Here is a 21,916-nt window from a genome sequence, read left to right as displayed (position 1 = left end):
GTGTACTGGAAATAACGTTAAGCGATCTTGAAGTTTGATTCTTGATGTTGAAAAACTTCCTGTAATGTAATAGCAAGATCTATATGCATTTCTCTGATGTAGCTCTCTACTGTATTTGCAGCATTCTATCCCTAAATTATGTCTTGCTAATAAAGGCAAGACAAGCCTACATGTCTGTCTGCCTTTGTGATCCGTGAACATCTACTTCCATCTACACCAGCGGTTCCCAACCCTAGGTCCACAGACCCCTCGGTTAATGGTAGGGGTCCATGGCGTAATAAAGGATGGGAACCTCTGATCTATGTCCTTCCGTATCCTGCCACTTATGGTAAATCCTCTTCACCTAACCATTGTTGATAGCTTCCTGGAGCTTATAACTTTGGTCTTTACTGTCAGCCGCACTGTTTTTCTATCTCTTTGTTGTGTAAGTTATGTAAAATTTGTTAATTTAAGTGTATGTAATTTATGTTTGTCATACTTGTAATCTACTGTGCTGCTGCTGTAAAAAGCTCATTTTCATGATATTTATGCTCTTGGTATGTATACCTATGGCAATAAAGTTGAACTTGATAACTTGCAAGGTTTTAACCCTACTTGTAATTCTTGATGTTGCAGGTTTGGAAAGTTTTGCTACCTGGTGAGGGAGGAAATTTTTTTGCTCACGAGCACTAACCCTCTTAATCCTCATCTTAAATTTGTGCCCTTCTGGTTTTTGACATCACCATACTGGGGAATGGTTTCTCACTATCTGTGCCACTCATAATTTTGTGTACTTTTATCACTGCGTGATATCTTGGGAGTTCCTCACTCTTTACTGCCCGAATTTTACAATATAGATTGGTCTTTAGCTTGATGTATAGCAACATCATAGGCACATGGGCTGTGATTAATTTTTTTTTAATATAACTGGTAGTATTGTGATGCAGCCTATAGAGTCTCTACCAATGACCCGCAATCAGTCCTGCCCTCAGATATTGTGTAGAGATTCCACATTCTCCCGTGACCATGTGGATTTCCTCAGTACTCCAATTTCATCTCACATCCCACAGGTATATGTGTTAGTATGTTAATTAGCTGCTGGAAATTGCACGTAGTGTGTACAGTTGGAAGAAAATATTTGTGACCACTTTGCAATTATCTTCTGTATAAATTACTCATAAAATGTAGTCTGATCTTCATTGATGTCACAATAATAGACAGACACAATCTGCATAAATGAATAACACACAAACAATTGTGCTTTTGATGTCTTTATTGCTTAATCATTCACAGTCCAGGCTGGAAAAAGTATATGAATCCTTGTATTTAATAACTGATAGAACCTCCTTTGGCAGCAATAATCACAACCACGTGTTTCCTGTAGCTGCTGATCCTTGCACAATGGCGAGGAGGAGTTTCAGACCATACAAGACTGTTTCAGTTCATCAGTATTTCTGTGATACCTTACTAGAACAGGCCTCTTCAAGTCATGCCACGGCACCTCAATTTGGGTTAAGGTCTGGACTCTGACTTGGCCGCTCCAAAACACACATTTTCTTAATACTTGCAAGCTGTCCAGGCCCTGAGGCATCAAAGCAGCCCCAAACCACGATACCCCTTCCACCATGCTTCAGAGTTGGAATGAGGTTTTGGTGTTGGTGTGCAGTGCCCTTTTCCCTCCAAACACAGCGGTGTGCATTTCTGCCAAAAAATTCAACTTTTGTCTCATCTGTCCACTGGAACATCCAGTGGTCTTTTGCAACCTTGAGATGTGCAGCAATGTTTTTTTAAGAGCAGTGGTTTCCTTCGTGGTGTCCTTCCATGAACACCATTTTTGTTCAGTGTTTTTCTTATAGTGGACACATTGACAGAGACTTTAGCAAGTTTTAGAGATTTCTGCAGCTCTTTTGCTGTTACCCTTGGGTTCTTTTTCATGTCCATTCATTGTATTGGACTCCAAATAGCTTTTGTAGAAGGCATTACCCCAGAGGTTCACATCCTTTTTTCAACCTAAACCGTGATTACTTAAATGGTATACTCTGTATTGATGTGAAGAAGTACAATTGTTTGTGTGTTATTAGTTTAACCAGATTGTGTTTGTCTACTATTGTGACTTACATGCAGATCAAACCACATTTTATGAGTAATTAATGCAGATAACCAAGTAATTACAAAGGATTCACTAACTTTTTCTTGCAACTGTATGTGAGTTGAGGGATTGGATGGGGGTGTGTGGTTTGAGTCTGGGAGAAACGTAAAATGGGATTAGTATAAATGAGCAGTCTATGGTTGGCCCAAGGTTCATGGGTTGAGGGGCTTCTTTCCATGCCTTGGTATTGACTGGAGACAAGCAGTGGAGACAGCAAGTAGGACATTGTTAGAACAAATACGATATAAACCCAATTAACAAGGATAATTAGATAACAACAAGGACCATTAATCTGTGATAATTTTCCCACCTTCCTCCCGCTAAAGGCACTGGGCCCACGTATAAAAATCTTTGAAGTCGTTTCTGAGATTGATCAGTAGTAAACCAAGTTTAGGTCACAATTTAAGCTGCAGCTAACAGATTTTTAATAGGTTTTAAAAAAAAGGGTTTAAACTAACTTTAGAGAGATGTTGAAGAAACAAATATTGTTGGAGTGCACTTAAAGTTTTGCATACAGTTTTTTACAGTCTGGGTATTGTCACTGAAATGTAGGAGACTGAGAGGTGAACTTGTAGAAGTTTATAAAGTTATGAATGGCATTGATAGGACAGAGCCTTTGCCAAGCACAGGGCTCTAGAACTAGAGGGTATAAGTTTAAGGTGAGAGTCTTTAAGATCGATATGGGTAGAGCTGCGTAACACGAAGGGGAAGAAGACGCTGGTGGGAGTTGTGTACAGGCCACCTAACAGTAGTAGTGAGGTCGGAGATGGTATTAAACAGGAAATTAGAAATGTGTGCAATAAAGGAACAGCAGTTATAATGGGTGACTTCAATCTACATGTAGACTGGGTGAACCAAATTGGTAAAGGTGCTGAGGAAGAGGATTTCTTGGAAAGTATGCGGGATGGTTTTTTGAACCAACATGTCGAGGAACCAACTAGAGAGCAGGCTATTTTGGACTGGGTTTTGAGCAATGAGGAAAGGTTAATTAGCGATCTTGTCGTGAGAGGCCCCTTGGGTAAGAGTGACCATAATATGGTGGAATTCTTCATTAACATGGAGAGTGACATAGTTAATTCAGAAACAAAGGTTCTGAACTTAAAGAGGGGTAACTTTGAAGGTATGAGACGTGAATTAGCTAAGATAGACTGGCAAATGACACTTAAAGGATTGATGGTGGATATGCAATGGCAAGCATTTAAAGGTTGCATGGATGAACTACAACAATTGTTCATCCCAGTTTGGCAAAAGAATAAATCAAGGAAGGTAGTGCACCCGTGGCTAACAAGAGAAATTAGGGATAGTATCAATTCCAAAGAAGTAGCATACAAATTAGCCAGAGAAAGTGGCTCACCTGAGGACTGGGAGAAATTCAGAGTTCAGCAGAGGAGGACAAAGGGCTTAATTAGGAAGGGGAAAAAAGATTATGAGAGAAAACTGGCGGGGAACATAAAAACGGACTGTAAAAGCTTTTATAGATATGTAAAAAGGAAAAGACTGGTAAAGACAAATGTAGGTCCCCTGCAGACAGAAACAGGTGAATTGATTATGGGGAGCAAGGACATGGCAGACCAATTGAATAATTACTTTGGTTCTGTCTTCACTAAGGAGGACATAAATAATCTTCCAGAAATAGTAAGGGACAGAGGGTCCAGTGAGATGGAGGAACTGAGTGAAATACATGTTAGTAGGGAAGTGGTGTTAAGTAAATTGAAGGGATTGAAGGCAGATAAATCCCCAGGGCCAGATGGTCTGCATCCTAGAGTGCTTAAGGAAGTGGCCCAAGAAATAGTGGATGCATTAGTGTTAATTTTTCAAAACTCGTTAGATTCTGGACTAGTTCCTGAGGATTGGAGGGTGGCTAATGTAACCCCACTTTTTAAAAAGGGAGGGAGAGAGAAACCGGGGAATTATAGACCGGTTAGCCTAACGTTGGTGGTGGGGAAACTGCTGGAGTCAGTTATCAAGGATGTGATAACAGCACATTTGGAAAGCGGTGAAATCATCGGACAAAGTCAGCATAGATTTGTGAAAGGAAAATCATGTCTGACGAATCTCATAGAATTTTTTGAGGATGTAACTAGTAGAGTGCATAGGGGAGAACCAGTGGATGTGGTATATTTGGATTTTCAAAAAGCTTTTGATAAGGTCCCACACAGGAGATTAGTGTGGAAACTTAAAGCACACGGTATTGGGGGTAAGGTATTGGTGTGGGTGGAGAATTGGTTAGCAGACAGGAAGCAAAGAGTGGGAATAAATGGGACCTTTTCAGAATGGCAGGCGGTGACTAGTGGGATACCGCAAGGCTCAGTGCTGGGACCCCAGTTGTTTACAATATATATTAATGACTTGGATGAGGGAATTAAATGCAGCATCTCCAAGTTTGCGGATGACACGAAGCTGGGTGGCAGTGTTAGCAGTGAGGAGGATGCTAAGAGGATGCAGGGTGACTTGGATAGGTTGGGTGAGTGGGCAAACTCATGGCAGATGCAATTTAATGTGGATAAATGTGAAGTTATCCACTTTGGTGGCAAAAATAGGAAAACAGATTATTATCTGAATGGTGGCCGATTAGGAAAAGGGGAGGTGCAACGAGACCTGGGTGTCATTATACACCAGTCATTGAAAGTGGGCATGCAGGTACAGCAGGCGGTGAAAAAGGCGAATGGTATGCTGGCATTTATAGCGAGAGGATTCGAGTACAGGAGCAGGGAGGTACTACTGCAGTTGTACAAGGCCTTGGTGAGACCACACCTGGAGTATTGTGTGCAGTTTTGGTCCCCTAATCTGAGGAAAGACATCTTTGCCATAGAGGGAGTACAAAGAAGGTTCACCAGATTGATTCCTGGGATGGCAGGACTTTCATATGAAGAAAGACTGGATGAACTGGGCTTGTACTCGTTGGAATTTAGAAGATTGAGGGGGGATCTGATTGAAACATATAAGATCCTAAAGGGATTGGACAGGCTAGATGCAGGAAGATTGTTCCCGATGTTGGGGAAGTCCAGAACGAGGGGTCACAGTTTGAGGATAGAGGGGAAGCCATTTAGGACCGAGATTAGGAAAAACTTCTTCACACAGAGAGTGGTGAATCTGTGGAATTCTCTGCCACAGGAAACTGTTGAGGCCAGTTCATTGGCTATGTTTAAGAGGGAGTTAGATATGGCCCTTGTGGCTACAGGGGTCAGGGAGTATGGAGGGAAGGCTGGGGCGGGGTTCTGAGTTGGATGATCAGCCACGATCATAATAAATGGCGGTGCAGGCTCGAAGGGCCGAATGGCCTACTCCTGCACCTATTTTCTATGTTTCTATGTTTCTAGCTGAGGGGTAAGTTTTTTTTTACACAGAGGGTGGTGAATGTCTGGAACAGGCTGCAGAGGACGTGTGGAGTAGATATAGTTACAACATTTAAAAGGTGTTTGGCTTAGATTGGAAACACATCGCAGAATTTGGGCTAAATGCTCACAAATGACATTAATGTAAGCATGGCTGAGTTGGGCTTTCTGTGCTGAACAACTATATGATTCTATAAGGCAGGGAGTTTCAGAATCAGGTTTATTATGAAATTAGTTATGTGACAGAGCAAAGCAAGAAAAAAATACTATTAATCACAATACAAAAATAAATCATTAAAGTGTGCGAAAGAGGAATAGTGAGTAGCATTCTTGCTTTATGGACCATTCAGAAATCTGGTGGCAGAGGGGAAAAATCCGTTCCTAAGATGTTGAAAGTGGGTCTTCAGGCTCCTGTACCTTCTCCCTGTTGTTAAGGAGGAAACTCAAACAACTGGAATATTAGTTGACATTGTTGTATGCAAATTGAGGAAAAGGAAGAGGGAATAATTTGAGGACTGTAACTATTGCATTGAAGGCATTCTTCCCACCATTTTGCCAGATCTGTAAATATTTTAAACTGGAATTGCACCAAGAAGGCTTTGAAGGACAGTAGAATATTACGTATTTGTAACATGAGGAAGTCACACTGGGTATAATATGGGAACAGATAGCTACAGAGTTTTCAAGCGGCGTTGATAATGCTGGCTATAATTGAGGCCAGTGTTCAAGAATCTCTATGCACTTAGCTTTTGGTAGTCCTTTGCTCTTAGCTGAGTTTGAAGATACCACCTTTCCCAAAGTGTGCTTAAAGCTGAGCTTTCCTGGCTTTCAAATGTCAGCTAATAATCTCCTTCCATTGTCCTCGGGTAATTGTGCTGCATTTATCATCAGATTGAAGAGTTCTTAGTGTTCTTGCATATGGTGGGGGCAGTTTGAAGACTCTTGTATATGCATAACTGTTTGTTTTCCAGGTTGGACAAGGGTATCCTCATGATCCTCCGAAAGTGAAATGTGAAACCATGGTGTATCATCCAAATATCGATCTAGAAGGCAACGTTTGTCTAAACATCCTCAGGTAGGCTGAGATGAGATTTGAACTTTGATAGTTTCATTGTTTAGTTTTAGCTTCTAGTGATTTATAACTGTTGTATCCTTCGGCTGCAGGTTGCCGTGCTGTAGGCTGAGTTTCAGCTGTGACTGGCTGAGCAGTATCCTAATCTCTGAGTCAGGACCAGAGGCTGACCTTCCATCCTAGATCAGAGGGTGGTGCTAATAGAACGGATGCCTCACAATGCCAGAGACTTGGGTTCAATCCTGACCTGCCTGTGTGAAGATTGCACATTCTCTCTGTGACTGCATAGTTTTCCTCTGGGTTGTTGATGGTTGGCGTGGGCTGCAGGGCCGGTGCTGTGCTGCGTCTCTGAATGTTCGGTGCCTTGGCGGCACAGTGCTTTGCAGTAACAGCAGCCCCAGTTCAATTCCTGCTGCTGCCTGTGAGCAGTTTGTACCTTCTCCCCATTACTGTCTGTGTTTTCTCCGGGTGCTCTGGTTTCCCCCCACAGCCCGAAAACGTACCAGTAGGTAGGTTAATTGGTCATTGTAAATTGTCCCGTGATTAAAGCGGAAGTTACTGGACAGCACGGCTCGAAGGGCCGAAAGGGCCTACTCCACACTGTTTCTCAACAAATAAGTAAATGTTGCTCTTTTGCAAGAGATGACTTTGGATGAAATGTTAATTGATATCTGTCTACTCTCTCAGGTGAATGGTACTATTTTGAAAAAGGGCGTCAGTTATTCGTGGTGACCTGACCTTTCAAACTGTGAGATTTAAAATGGGTTTTTATTATGTGGGAGATTGCTCTATGCATTTTAGCTTCGACGTAGAACCTTGCAACAGCTACTTTTTAGTATTTCATTTGCAGGAAAGTGCCTTGAGATTCTCAGAGAGGATTCATATAGGGCCAAGTCTGTTGGGTAGACAATGTACAGAGGCAGAAAGTCAAAGATCTATAGATGCTGGTAATCTGAAATACAAATGAAAAATGTGTGAAATACTGAGCATTTCAGGTAGTGCCTGTGGGGACAGAGGAGGGCTGCTGTTGCAGGTTGATGGTTGTTGTTTAATTGGAATAGGAAAACATAGCAATTAAACCTGTTTTATTTTGCAGAGAAGTAGGACAGAATAAAAGGGAGTGTCTGTGATATGGTGAGAGCAATAAAATACGAGTGTTACATGCTGAGAAAAGTTGATGAAGCTTGATAATCACAGTGGAGGAGGTGTGAATGGACAGAAGAGGGGAAAACACTGCTGAAGGTGTGAGAGGCAAATAAAGGAAATGCCCTTTATTTGGCAGTATATGTGGAGAGGGAGTCTGGTTTTCTGAAGTGGCTGAATTTGGAGTCTTGAAGGCCACAGGAACATGCTATAGAGGTGGTGCATTATATATGCATAACGTGTTATAGGACACGAGATGACATATTGATACAAGACATCACTTAGCTGGACACTCCATTTCAACCTCAACGAGTTACTTTTGCATGCCTACAATTGTACAGTTAGAACCCAACAGACCTCTGATTTTAGATGAAGGTGGAGGGGGGAGTTTCACTGTGTTTCTGTTTCATCCCTCTACAGATTAACATCAGTGGTATAAAATCTCAAGTTCAAGTTTAATTATCACTCAATCATACATGAATACCCATGAATATAGAGCCAAACAAAACCAGCATTATACCGCTGTCAAGGTGCAAAACACAGTACCAACTGTGCAATACCAAGGTGCAATACACAGCACAAGGCATGTATAAGATAGCAGGTAAAATACAGTCATACAAAAATATATAGTTCAAGTCCCTGAGTCCATGAATGTTGCAGCAGTCTGCAGTCAAACGCAATACAGCTACTGCCGAGAGAACACTGGGGCAGCACCAACTCCAGCATAGACACCGCGACACACCGCTTCAGGTCTTCGATGCCTTCACTTCGGACTGCTGCAAGCGGGTGACATCATGGCTTGAGGCCTAGTCCTCGCTATGACCAAGGCCACGCAGCTCCCCCACTGTTCGCCAATAAGTCAATGAATTGGACCTGCAACATTCCACACCACCACTATCAGTAACATTAGTTATTGAGTCACAATTCATGGGGTAGAAAGGGTTCAATTTTAAAGGAGAGTTTTAATGACAAGAAACTTCCATTAGTGTGTGCCTGTTGCGGGAAAAAAAAACGAAGTGTTAAGTGAAGTATTTTGGAACAAATAAGAGATAGGTGATACATTTTTAAATGAAGGATAGCAATAATAAGTTCTGTCCGAATGTGTGCAGAACTTTGTAAGCTTCAAGCTGGGGCTGGTGTAGTGGGGGAAGCAAGGGCTCAAGTCCAAACAATTGGAGCTGTGATTTGGAAATTAAAAGGCAAATCCAAATATTACAAGTGAGAATGGGGCCTCATTTAATTAAGTAGCTTCACAGCCATGGTGACCAGGCTCAGTCCCAGCTTCTGGTGCTGTGTGTGCACATTCTTCCTGTGAATATGTGGGTTTTCCCTGGGTGTTATAGGTTCCTGTAACATCCAGGGACTTACCAGTTGCTGGAGTGATTAACTACTGTAACCTACCTCGAGTGCAGGTGTGTGGCGGTAGAGTCGGGGGTCAATGGTCATGTGTGGGGAATGCAGAGGAACTGGACTGGTGGGTTTGCACTGAGACCTACTGTGCTCAAGGGCCATGTGGTGATCATCAGGTTCAGAAGGAAATATGAGTCAAGAAATTATCAATTTGAAGAGTTGTTTAAAACCCTGAGACAATTAATAGAACAAGTGAGAAACAATATCCACTGCCAGATACAGATTTAAATCACCCGCCAGCTCTTGCATCACGCCCTTACTTCTTGTACTAGCTATCTCCCCTCTTTTCTAGTGTTGATGAAGGGTTCAACCCATCACGTCAGCTGTCTTTTGTCCTCCAAAGATGCTGCCTGACAGAGTCCCTCCAGCTTTTTGTGTGTTGCTGCAAATTTAAAGTGATTGGCTAAGGAACCAGACCTTTATCTTTTATGCAGGGCGCTGTTGCTGTCTGGAACTCTGCTGGAGCTGGTGGTACGAGCAGGATCAATAGCTGTCTTTAAAAGAGAATTGCTTTGTAGGGATTACAGAGTGACAGACAAGAGCAAATGAGCACAATTAGCAGGGTAGCTCTGGCTAAAGACTGGCACGTACATTGTCTCTGTCCCCTATTTTGCTGGGATTAGCTGTAGGTCAGTCACATTCCTTTGCTGTGATATGGAGACCTGTCATTTTTATACAATCTGTGTAGCAGTAGTGTCTGTGACGCTTCTGTTTTTTCGCTTTGGATTGTCGATTCCAGGTTTGCTTCTGTTGATGCTTTTGCCTTACTGGGCCAAGGCAACCCGGTGAACACTGGGGAGAGGACACTGTGCATTTAACGTTTGCTACTAAACTGTCTACATGAGAGTTTGTTGGAAAACTATCTTAATTTTCTCTGTGCTGTCTGGATTTATTTTCTGCATGCATTACTTGTACCTACTAAGATGTCAGTCCTCTTATGAACCAGCTCCATCAATATCATTCTGTCTGTTTACAGGCTGCTTCGCTTGGGCAGCTCTAGCTGAGTGCTTATTACTAGGGACAGCCTGCCATGAAATGTTGCAAAATGCAAACTCTGCAAATACTACTCAGGTTTAATTCCTGGTAAGATGACGCAGCGGCCACTTCGAGTTCAACCAAAGGTGCAATTGTTCATCCTTTACATCTTTTTTTTAACAATCGCAAGACACTGCTGACATCAAGTACTGCAGTTCTACCCCACCAGCGAGTCACTCGATAGCGGAGGAGCTGGACTTGCTATGGACTGTGTTGCCACCTGCTACAGGAAGGTGTCAGAGTTCGTGTGCCCAGTCGGCGTGCAGAGCAAATGATTGCCCTAGATGTTTTTCTTGTAATTGCAAGATCTTGTAGGACACTGGTAATGTAGAATACCGCAAGTCTGGTTCATTGGAAAGAGCAACGTAGCCTTGGTTGTGTGCGAACCAGGCCCTCATGCTGCTGGGTGGCCTGTGGCAGCTGCCCATGGGAGAAGCACCGGAGGCAGTATAGGAGACAGCAGAGCTGGAGTCCACGCTGGGTTGGTGCTGCCCTCTAGTGTTCATTTGGTGAAAGACGAGCTGGATTGTATTCGTCTGCAGCTGTACTTGCACGTGATGAATGGACTGCCGCAGGCTCGTTCTTTCCAACAACATCCTACACCATCAGCCTATAGGACTTGATACTCGGACTTGGGCAATAAATTTTTCTGTGTGACTGTATGTTTACTGCTATTTTATATATGGCTTCTGCTGTGCATGACTTTTGTTTCTGTGTTTTGCACCTTGGCCACAGAGGAACACTGTTTCATTTGGCTGTATTCATGTATGGTTGAATGACAATTAAACTTGAATTTCTTTGATTAAAAACTTAAATACAATTCTGAATTTTTGTCAGGACTTTTAGATCCTCAAATACCAGCCCTGATCTTGGCATTTAAGATTTGCATTTTAGAAGTCATCGTCTGTGAAAGATAATGCAACATGCTGGAAATCTGAACTAAGAATTTAGAACAGAACAGTACAGCACAGCTCTGGCCCTTCAGGCCACAATGTTTGTGTCAACCTGTTAACCTCCTCCAAGATCAATCTAAAGCTTTCTCCCAGTGTTTATTGCACATCCTTAATTGCCCTTTAGCTCAGGGAGGCAGTCAATGGCCAACCCCACTGATGGGTCTAGAAACTCTGAAATTTCATTTACAGAGGCATTGAAGTTTTACAGCAATTGAGTGGTTTCATGCTCACTGTTACTGACCCTTCTATTTTCCTAAACTGCAGATTTACTTAATTGCTGTAACTTTGATTCTTCTGCTGCCACAGTGGGATTTGTATCTGTCTGTAGATCAACGCTTCAGAATTCGCTGCCTGTCCAATCAAGAAAAATGCTGCAAATACTTGGCAGGGATTGGAAACAGTGATATGGATGTGCTGGTGAAATAGGCTAAGAAATGGCAGATGGAGTTTAATCCTAATTAATGTGAGGGTTTACTAATATTGATTTTGGGATTACTAATGAGCCTAGGACATGGTATGGTCCCAGGAACAGAGGGGCCTAGATGTACAAGTCCAAATAACCTTGAAGATAGGAACATAGGTAGGTAACGTGGGATACTGGCCTTTATTAGTCAGTGCATTGAACACAAGGGTAGTGAGATTACATTGCAGTGTGAAAAAGCATTGCACGGAACTCAGCTTGAATACTATGTGTGGCTCTGCTCACTGCACTGGGGGAAAGATATGATGGCACTCTGAGAGATTTCACAGGAGATTCACTAGGTTACTGCCAGGGATGGAGCGTTTCAGTTTTGAGGAGAAATTGAGGATGGGTCTGTTTTCCTTTGAGTTGAGGCTAGGAAGGTACAGGATTGATGTACATGACATTGAGGGGTATGGACAGGAGAAACTCCAGGGAAGTTTTCCCCCAGAGTTGTTGGAGTGACTTTTTCCCCAATATTGACTAGGGCTTCTGTAGTATCCAAGGTTTAACAAGGACAGAATTTGGATACATCCAGGAGGAGTTTCTTGAAACAGTATGTAGACAATCCAATCAGGGAAGGAGATAGAGTAGACCTTGTGTTGGGAAGTGAGCCTGGCCAAGTGATTGGAGTTTGAGGGAGAGCATTTTGGGAAGAAGGGTGATCATTACTCTTTTTGGATAGTTATGGATAAGGATACTTGTCCTCTGGGGAAAGTGTTCAATTAGAGAAAAGCGAATTGCGGCAGTATCAGGAAAAAATTGGAGAATTATATTGGGAGCTGCAAGTCCACATCAAAAACATAGGTTTAGGGTGGCAGGGTGGGGAGAATCTGGGATATGAGGGGGACCTTCTTAGAGATTAGTAAGTACCTGGTACACAATGGTTGTATCTGAGTCACTGATAACATGTAAGAAGTGTCCTGGTGAACATTTTAATTGCCTCGTTTTAGAAGCCAGTGGGATCACTGGATTAATACGAAGGATGGCCATAGTTAGCCAAATGGCTTGGTTTCATTATGATCTTTTATCAGAAAAGTAAATATTCAGAGATTTCACAGTTGATTAGTATTTGCACTAAGGACAAAGGAAAGGAGCAGGAAAGAGGAAGCCTGTAGTAGAGTGGAGGGCAGGAGAAATTAAAGAGCAAAATCCACAATGGTACAAGGTCAGTTTGTTCACCCAAAATGCTGGAGGAATTTGGAACTCTGCAGGTCAGGCAGCATCAATGGAGGGGAATGATCAGTTAATGTTTCAGGCTGGAAACCCTTCATCAGACCCCTGAAACGTGGGCTGTGGATTTCCCCTCCGTGGATGCTGTCTGACTTGCTGAGTTCCTCCAACATTGTGTGTCCCCACAGTTCCAGCACCTGCAGAATCTCTGGTGTGTCTAGTTTTCAGTGTTCATCTGAAATTAAGTTGAAACTTGGCAAGGTAAGAGTTATTACTGTAGCACTGCTTCCATTTGAACAGCAAATGTTTCATGTCACTGAGAGAGTTGTAATTTATTCAGTAATTGATGCTGTATAACATAATTACTCTGCTTCCGATTGAGACAGGTTACTTGTTGTGTGATTGTGTAAACACGACCTGACTCTTTAATTCTCATGTTTTCTTGTACAGAGAGGACTGGAAACCCGTATTAACGATAAACTCTATAATTTATGGGCTGCAGTACCTGTTTTTGGTAAGTGGATAAAGGACCACCATCGATGCTGCACTCACTCACAACCCCTCCATTTCCCACACATGTGCCCTCACCCCATCCTCCTGCCATCATATCACGGTTAGAACACAAAATATAGAATATTGAAATTTACAGCACATTACAGGCCCTTCAGCCCACAGTGTTGTGCTGACCATGTAACCTGCTCTAGAGACTGCCTAGAATTTCCCTAGCGCAGAGCCCTCTATTTTTCTAAGCTCCATGTACCTATCTAAGAGGCTCTTAAAAGACCCTATTGTATCCGCTTCCACCACCACCACTGCCAGCAGTGCATTCCACGCACCCACTACTCTCTGTGTGAAAAACTTACCCCTGACATCCCCTTGGTACCTATTTCCAAGCATCTTAAAACTATGCCCCTCATCTTAAACACCTTGATGAGGTTACCTCTCATCCTCCATTGCTCCAAGGAGAAAAGGCCAAGTACATTCAACCTATTCTCGTAAGGTACGCCCTCCAATCCAAGCAACATGGTTATAAATCTCCTCTGCACTCTCTCTGTGGTATCCACATCCATCATGTAGTGAGGTGACCAGAAATGAACACAGTACTCCAAGTGGTGTCTGACCAAGGTCTTTTATAGCTTTACCCCATGGCTCTTGAACCCAATTCCATGGCTGATGAATGTCAACACACCATACGCCTTCTTAACAACATTGTCAACCTTGGATTTCTCCTGTGATTGCCCCCCACGCCACGAGGCTCTGTAACCTTCAGATCATTCTCCCTAACTTCCACCCTCAACAATGGGCTCCTACCACTAAGCACATCTTTCCTTCCCCCCCCCCTTCACTTTCCTTCACTCTCTGTAACTCCTGTGTTCAGTCATCCCTCCTCAGTGATCTCCCTCCTGGCATATACTTCTGCAAGTATGACATGTACTACACCTTCCCCTACACCTTCCTCATAACCATTCAGTACCTTTCTGGGTGAGGCGACATTTTACTTGCGGTGAAATGTCAAGGTCATTTATTGTATCCCAGGCTCCCGTCCGCCAAGAAAGGCAGGATCTCCCAATTGCCACCCATTTCAATTTTTCCTCCCATTCCCATTCCAAATGTCTACAGCCATGATGAGGCCACACTCGGGAAGGAGGAGCAACACCTTATATTCCATCTGGGTAGCCTCCAACCTGATGGCATGAACATCGATTTCTCCAATTTCCAGTAGCTTCTCCCTCTTTTTCCATTCCCCATTCAGGCTCCCCTCTTACTGCTTCTCTTCTTCTCAGTTTCCCCTCCTCCTTCCCTTTCTCCCATGGTCTGCTGCCCTCTCCTGTCAGATTCCTTCTTCAGCCCGTTTCTCTTTCACATACCTCTTCCCAGCTTCTTCATCCCCTCCTACACCTTCCTCACCTTTCACCTGCCAGCTTTTGTACTTCTCCCCTTATTCAGGCCTCTGTCCCCATCCAGCATATCAGAATTGGGTTTACTATCACTGACACACATTCAGAGAAACTTGTTTTGCAGGAGCAGTAGAGTTCAATACATGAAATATACTACGTTACAATAAGAAATATGAAAATATATGTAGTGGTTCAACGAGAGAACCACTACATATATTTTCATATTTCTTATTGTAACGTAGTATATTTCATGTATTGAACTCTACTGCTCCTGCAAAACAAGTTTCTCTGAATGTGTGTCAGTGATAGTAAACCCAATTCTGATATAGCGAGGCAGTGCTGAAGGGTTCAAGGACCATTTCGATATCTGATGGTGGAGTGGAAGGAGCTGCTAACAATTTGAGTCTGTGTCTTCAGGCTCCTGCACCCCCTTTTCTCCTGATAATAATGAAAAAGGGCATGTCCTTGATGATGGCCATGGAGAATGGATGCTGCTTGCTTGGAGGCATCTCCTACTGAAGGTCCTCGATGGTGGGGAGGGCTGTGCCCACAAGGAAGCTAACAACCCTCTGCAGCTTTTTCCCAATACTGTGCATTGGCGCCGCCATACGAAACCGTGTTGCAACTGGTTAGAATGCTCCCCGCAGTCCATCTGTAGAAATTTGGCAGATGTCTTTGGTGACATACAAAATCTCCTCAGACTCTGAGTTAAATATAGCTGCTAGGGTGCCTTCTTTGTAATTGCATCAAGGAGAGGTCTTCAGAGACGTTGACAGCCAGGAGTTTGAAACTGCAGATTCTCTTGTGTTTATACTTGTTTCTAAGAATGAGGAAGCAACTTTAAAGTATTATTTAAAAGAATATATTACCTCAGCAGCAAGCAAGATTGTTGTGCAGCCTCAGTTGTGTCAAAATTGCTGAAGAGTTGTAACAGTCTTAGAATGGCACTGGATGTCAGTACGTTTCAGTTTTCAAATGTGTACTGAAGAGATGCTTGTTAGCCAGGGGCATTGTAGAAAAGGCAGGTATATAGAATTAGTTCACAAGCTGGCCGTGATCTCGGGGAGCAGAGTGGCTGTACAGAACAGACCAGAGCTGAAAACCCTGCTCCTGTTTATATGATCCTTCTGTTCCCATTCATTGCATGTACAGAGCAGAGCACGTCCTTGGTGGTCTGATTTGGGACCTATCCACCATTGCTGAACAACACCAAACTACCTCTGGGATTGAACAACATAAATCAGCAATAAGAGAATTGAGTACCAATGGAATGGTGTTGGGATTTCATGGATTGGATGGGTAACTTCAGTTCTGCATAGTAACACTGGAGCTAAATTAACCAAGGCCAATTAAGCTAGCCCACGGCCAAAGACTTCCCATATCTGACCTGACCCAGCCAGTGGTATGAACCCTCTTGTCTGGAGAATTCTAGGGAAAAATGCTGGCTGAAATGTGTTTCATTCATTTCAAGTCAGCAGAAGACTGACTTGCCCAAGCCACAGCACTTCCAGCTTCTTATCAAGCCTGTTCTGACCCAAATTTCTCACATATTTCGGGTTGAGTCTGGTCATCAGGCCAGCCCTGGTGAACATAATTTGGTTACAGCTTTTCCCTCCTTCCTTTCTCTGCAAAATGTGTATTAAATGTTCCACGTATGGTCAATTGTAACTGCTCATGTGACAGGATCCCACTAGCAGCTGAGGTCTCCCAGTGGTAGATGGAGCTCTCCAGTTGTTCTCCTGATATAAAACTTGCTAGTAACTAGCTATGACTTTCTGCCTATGGGTCTGTTTCAGATTCACTCGTTATTGCATCCAGAACTGAAATAGCCAATGTGTCAGTTGTAGCCCAGTAGACGTGTCTGGTTATTGTGGGACACTTCAGAATGGTTTACTTTGACTATAGTTATTCGCCTAGTTTCCCCCAGCCTTTCCCTCATCTAGTAGGGATATTGGAAATACTGTATGTTTACCTGGATGAGTATAGCTCAGCAAAACTTGAGAAGCTCAACCTCATAGAAACATAGAAACATAGAAAATAGGTGCAGGAGTAGGCCATTCTGCCCTTCGAGCCTGCACCGCCATTTATTATGATCGTGGCTGATCATCCAACTCAGAACCCCGCCCCAGCCTTCCCTCCATACCCCCTGACCTCTGTAGCCACAAGGGCCATATCTAACTCCCTCTTAAACATAGCCAATGAACTGGCCTCAACAGTTTCCTGTGGCAGAGAATTCCACAGATTCACCACTCTCTGTGTGAAGAAGTTTTTCCTAATCTCGGTCCTAAATGGCTTCCCCTCTATCCTCAAACTGTGACCCCTCGTTCTGGACTTCCCCAACATCGGGAACAATCTTCCTGCATCTAGCCTGTCCAATCCCTTTAGGATCTTATACGTTTCAATCAGATCCCCCCTCAATCTTCTAAATTCCAACGAGTTCAAGCCCAGTTCATCCAGTCTTTCTTCATATGAAAGTCCTGCCATCCCAGGAATCAATCTGGTGAACCTTCTTTGTACTCCCTCTATGGCAAAGATGTCTTTCCTCAGATTAGGGGACCAAAACTGCACACAATACTCCAGGTGTGGTCTCACCAAGGCCTTGTACAACTGCAGTAGTACCTCCCTGCTCCTGTACTCGAATCCTCTCGCTATAAATGCCAGCATACCATTCGCCTTTTTCACCGCCTGCTGTACCTGCATGCCCACTTTCAATGACTGGTGTATAATGACACCCAGGTCTCATTGCACCTCCCCTTTTCCTAATCGGCCACCATTCAGATAATAACAACAGGAATTCTGCAGATGCTGGAAATTCAAGCAACATACATCAAAGTTGCTGGTGAACGCAGCAGGCCAAGCAGCATCTATAGGAAGAGGCGCAGTCGACGTTTCAGGCCGAGACCCTGACGAAAGTCCTGACGAAGGGTCTCGGCCTGAAACGTCGACTGCGCCTCTTCCTATAGATGCTGCTTGGCCTGCTGCGTTCACCAGCAACTTTGATGTATGTTGCTTTATTCAGATAATAATCTGTTTTCCTATTTTTGCCACCAAAGTGGATAACTTCACATTTATCCACATTAAATTGCATCTGCCAAGAGTTTGCCCACTCACCCAACCTATCCAAGTCACTCTGCATCCTCTTAGCATCCTCCTCACTGCTAACACTGCCACCCAGCTTCGTGTCATCCGCAAATTTGGAGATGCTGCATTTAATTCCCTCATCCAAGTCATTAATATATATTGTAAACAACTGGGGTCCCAGCACTGAGCCTTGCGGTACCCCACTAGTCACCGCCTGCCATTCTGAAAAGGTCCCGTTTATTCCCACTCTTTGCTTCCTGTCTGCTAACCAATTCTCCACCCACACCAATACCTTACCCCCAATACCGTGTGCTTTAAGTTTGCACACTAATCTCCTGTGTGGGACCTTGTCAAAAGCCTTTTGAAAATCCAAATATACCACATCTACTGGTTCTCCCCTATCCACTCTACTAGTTACATCCTCAAAAAATTCTATGAGATTCGTCAGACATGATTTCCTTTCACAAATCCATGCTGACTTTGTCCGATCATTTCATCGTTTTCCAAATGTGCTGTTATCACATCCTTGATAACTGACTCCAGCAGTTTCCCCACCACCGACGTTAGGCTAACCGGTCTATAATTCCCCGGTTTGTCTCTCCCTCCTTTTTTAAAAAGTGGGGTTACATTAGCCACCCTCCAATCCTCAGGAACTAGTCCAGAATCTAACGAGTTTTGAAAAATTAACACTAATGCATCCACTATTTCTTGGGCTACTTCCTTAAGCACTCTAGGATGCAGACCATCTGGCCCTGGGGATTTATCTGCCTTCAATCCCTTCAATTTACCTAACACCACTTCCCTACTAACATGTATTTCACTCAGTTCCTCCATCTCACTGGACCCTCTGTCCCTTACTATTTCTGGAAGATTATTTATGTCCTCCTTAGTGAAGACAGAACCAAAGTAATTATTCAATTGGTCTGCCATGTCCTTGCTTCCCATAATCAATTCACCTGTTTCTGTCTGCAGGGGACCTACATTTGTCTTTACCAGTCTTTTCCTTTTTACATATCTATAAAAGCTTTTACAGTCCGTTTTTATGTTCCCCGCCAGTTTTCTCTCATAATCTTTTTTCCCCTTCCTAATTAAGCCCTTTGTCCTCCTCTGCTGAACTCTGAATTTCTCCCAGTCCTCAGGTGAGCCACTTTCTCTGGCTAATTTGTATGCTACTTCTTTGGAATTGATACTATCCCTAATTTCTCTTGTCAGCCACGGGTGCACTACCTTCCTTGATTTATTCTTTTGCCAAACTGGGATGAACAATTGTTGTATCCATGCTGGTTCATCTAGGCCATATCTGCCCATGTTATTGACACCCTAAACTTTCATCGTTTTGCTGCTCTAAACACAACTGATAGGGCACTGGAGGGCTTGTGGGCAAGTATCAAGAATGCTGTACACAAAGAGTGTGAAAAGACTCTGCATAAGGTGAAAACGTAGAAGACACCGAAACGGACGAGTGAGGAAAAACTCTGAAAATTGCACAGGAAAGAAGAGAAGGATACGGGGAAAGGGTAGTAGTTGCAGTTCTCAATTGAGCTTTCCAATGTTCCGCTAGGTGAGACAAAACTACAATAATAACTTGTGAAGAAGTAGAAACGGAAAATAAGAAAGGAAGGACAAGGTCAGTCTTAAAGCTACGAGATCTGAAGAGAAAATTCCAGCCTCACATGGGAATGCTGAAAGATGCACAAGGTGCCATGCTCAATGAATCTGAGAAGATCAAGCAGCGATGGAAGGAATACTGTGAGTCATTATACCAGAAAGATCAACTGGATCAGGAGTACCATCCTATATCTTACAATCAGGAGCCGACAGTGATGAGGATGAAATTAAAGCAGCATTAAAAGCTCCACGGAAGAACAAAGTACTGGGCATTGATGGAATTCCAATTGGAATACCACAGCAATCAGACACAGCTGTTGCAATACTGACGACGCTCTGCCAGATGATCTGGAAGACAATGTCATGGCCAAGTGAATGGAGGAAATCAGTGTTTTTACTAATATTGAAGAAAGGTGATCCAACAGAGTGTGGAAATGATTGTACAACCGCCCTCATTCTGTACACCAGCACCATTTTACTGAAGATCATTTAGAAAAGACCTGAAACCTATTTAGAGCGGGAGCTTCCTGAAGTGCAAGCAGGTTTCAGGAAAGGAAGGTGAACAAGAGACATCATTGCAAATGTGAGATGGATTCTCAAGTGGACAAAAGAACACCAGAAGGACATCTACATGTGCTTTATTAACAGCAGCAAGGCCTTTGACTGCGTTGATCATGTCTAACTGTGGATCACATTAAGACTCATGGCTGTACTGGAACTTTTGATAGCCCTCATCTGCAATCTTTATATCAATCAAGAAGCAGTTCAAACGGAACAAGGAGAAACAGAGTGGTTCAGCATCTGTAAAGGGGTACGACAAGGTTGTATTCTCTCCCCCTGCCCGTTTAATTTCTACACCGAACAAATCTTCAGGGAAACAGGAGTATACGAGGGGACTCGGGGGTGAGAATTGGTGGCAGAACCATCAATAACCTTTGTTGTGCTGATGACACAACAGTACTGGCTGGAAACGAAGAAGATCTGAAGTAACTGCCAACCAACATCAAGTTACGTAGGCTGAAGATGGGTCTGCACCTTAATCTGAAGGATGCTAAGATTTTGAAGACTGGCAGCACAACTGATTTCAATCCTAATGGAGAGGAAATTGAAGTGGTTGACAGTTTCAATTTACTTGGATCAATGATTGACACTGAAGCGGTAAGCAGTCAAGAAATCCAGTGAAGAAGCACCCTTAGCAGAGCAGTCATGGAGGATTTAGAGAAGATCCTTGGAAACAGGAATCTATCTCTACATACAAAGATTCGACTTGGGCAGGCGATGGTGTTCTCAACAACATTATATGGATCTGAAAGTTGGATGGTAAAGAAGGATGATAGGAAGCGAATCGATGTCTTTGAACTGTGGTGCTGGAGAAAAATACTATGCATCTCATGGACTTCTTACAGAAGAAACAAATCTCCTTAACGAGATCAAACCAAGATTAAATGACAAGACTCCGCCTATCACTCTTTGGGCACATCAGGCAAAGAAACAGCTCTCTGGATAAGGATATCACGCTCGGCAAGGTGGAAGGACAACGGAAGAGAGGAAGGCCACCAATCAGATGGATGGGATAATAAGGACAGCTATGAACGCAACGTTATCTATAATGAGCTGCCTTTGCGAGTATCAAAAGTCATTTTGGGCAACTATCCTTAGGGTCTCCACGATTTGATGGCACTTACTGCCAACAAACATTCATTCTCTACCACTAGCACGCAGTGGCTGCTCCAGCAGCACCTCCCATTTCGACATCATCTACCCCCAATGAAGATGAGGGCAGCTTGTTGACAGAACTCCACAGGCCTTCCAAGCTGCTAGCCAGCTCATCTTGGAAATATCTATCTATCCATTCTATCTGTGCCTCTTACCATCTAGTACCCTTCCATCAAGTCACCTTTCATCCACCTTCACTCCAAAGAGAAAAGCCCCATCTTGCTCAACGTGTCCTCACAAAACATGCCCTCTAGTCCAGGCAGCATCCTGGTAAATCTCCTCGGAGTCTTCTCTAAAGCCTCCACATCCTTCCTATAATGCGGTGACAGAAATTGAACACAATATTCCAAGTGTGGTCTATCCATAATTTTATAGAACTGTAACATTACCTAGCAGTTTTTGAATTCAGTCCTCTGGCTAATGAAAACCAACATGCCATTTGTCTTGTTAACAAAAATATGGAATACTTCACATATTTACCTGTCATCCTTGCACGGGGGCTGTGCTAATTTTCTGTATATCCTTCCAGTTTTAGTATATGTGCTGCCGAAGTGAGCATTTGAAATCTGAGATTGTGTTTTTACCCAAAAAATATAAGGATATGGGGCAGAGATGGAGATTTTTAATGTCACAGATAATTGATGTGCTCAGGAAATAAAAAGCAAAAAAAAAGGAGTGTAACCCTGGTGGATAGGACTAGCTGAAGAAGGCACCTTAATCAGCATGAGCAAGTTGGGCTGAAGTGTCTGTTTCCATTCTGTATAGCTCTTTAACCTCGTGACTTGGGTAGTGTTTCCAGCATCTCCTGTGTTTATTTCATCTATGATGTTGTTGAATTGCCTCTCAGACTGGGCGGGAGTTTTAATGACCTTGGAATTTCTATGGGCAAAGCTGTTGTAAAATT

General features: G+C 43.2%; 1 protein-coding gene and 1 non-coding gene across 3 annotated transcripts in view; one reads left to right on the top strand and one right to left on the bottom strand.

Annotated features, from left to right (window-relative positions):
- Positions 1 to 21,916, top strand: part of ube2m (ubiquitin conjugating enzyme E2 M) — a 53,409-nt gene that overhangs the window by 28,877 nt on the left and 2,616 nt on the right. For both annotated transcript variants that reach the window (XM_063062469.1, XM_063062470.1), the window contains exons 4-5: positions 6,435 to 6,538; positions 13,160 to 13,223. In XM_063062469.1, coding sequence (XP_062918539.1) covers positions 6,435 to 6,538; positions 13,160 to 13,223 — 168 coding nt within the window. The remainder of the gene's footprint in view (positions 1 to 6,434; positions 6,539 to 13,159; positions 13,224 to 21,916) is intronic.
- Positions 21,465 to 21,571, bottom strand: LOC134354491 (U6 spliceosomal RNA). Its single transcript, XR_010019847.1, has one exon. It is a non-coding gene; the product is annotated as a U6 spliceosomal RNA (small nuclear RNA).

Source organism: Mobula hypostoma, chromosome 11 (assembly GCF_963921235.1).
Source record: "Mobula hypostoma chromosome 11, sMobHyp1.1, whole genome shotgun sequence".
NCBI lineage: Eukaryota > Metazoa > Chordata > Chondrichthyes > Myliobatiformes > Myliobatidae > Mobula > Mobula hypostoma.
The sequence above is the reverse complement of the archived record's forward strand: the minus strand, read 5'-3'. Positions and strand labels throughout refer to the sequence as shown.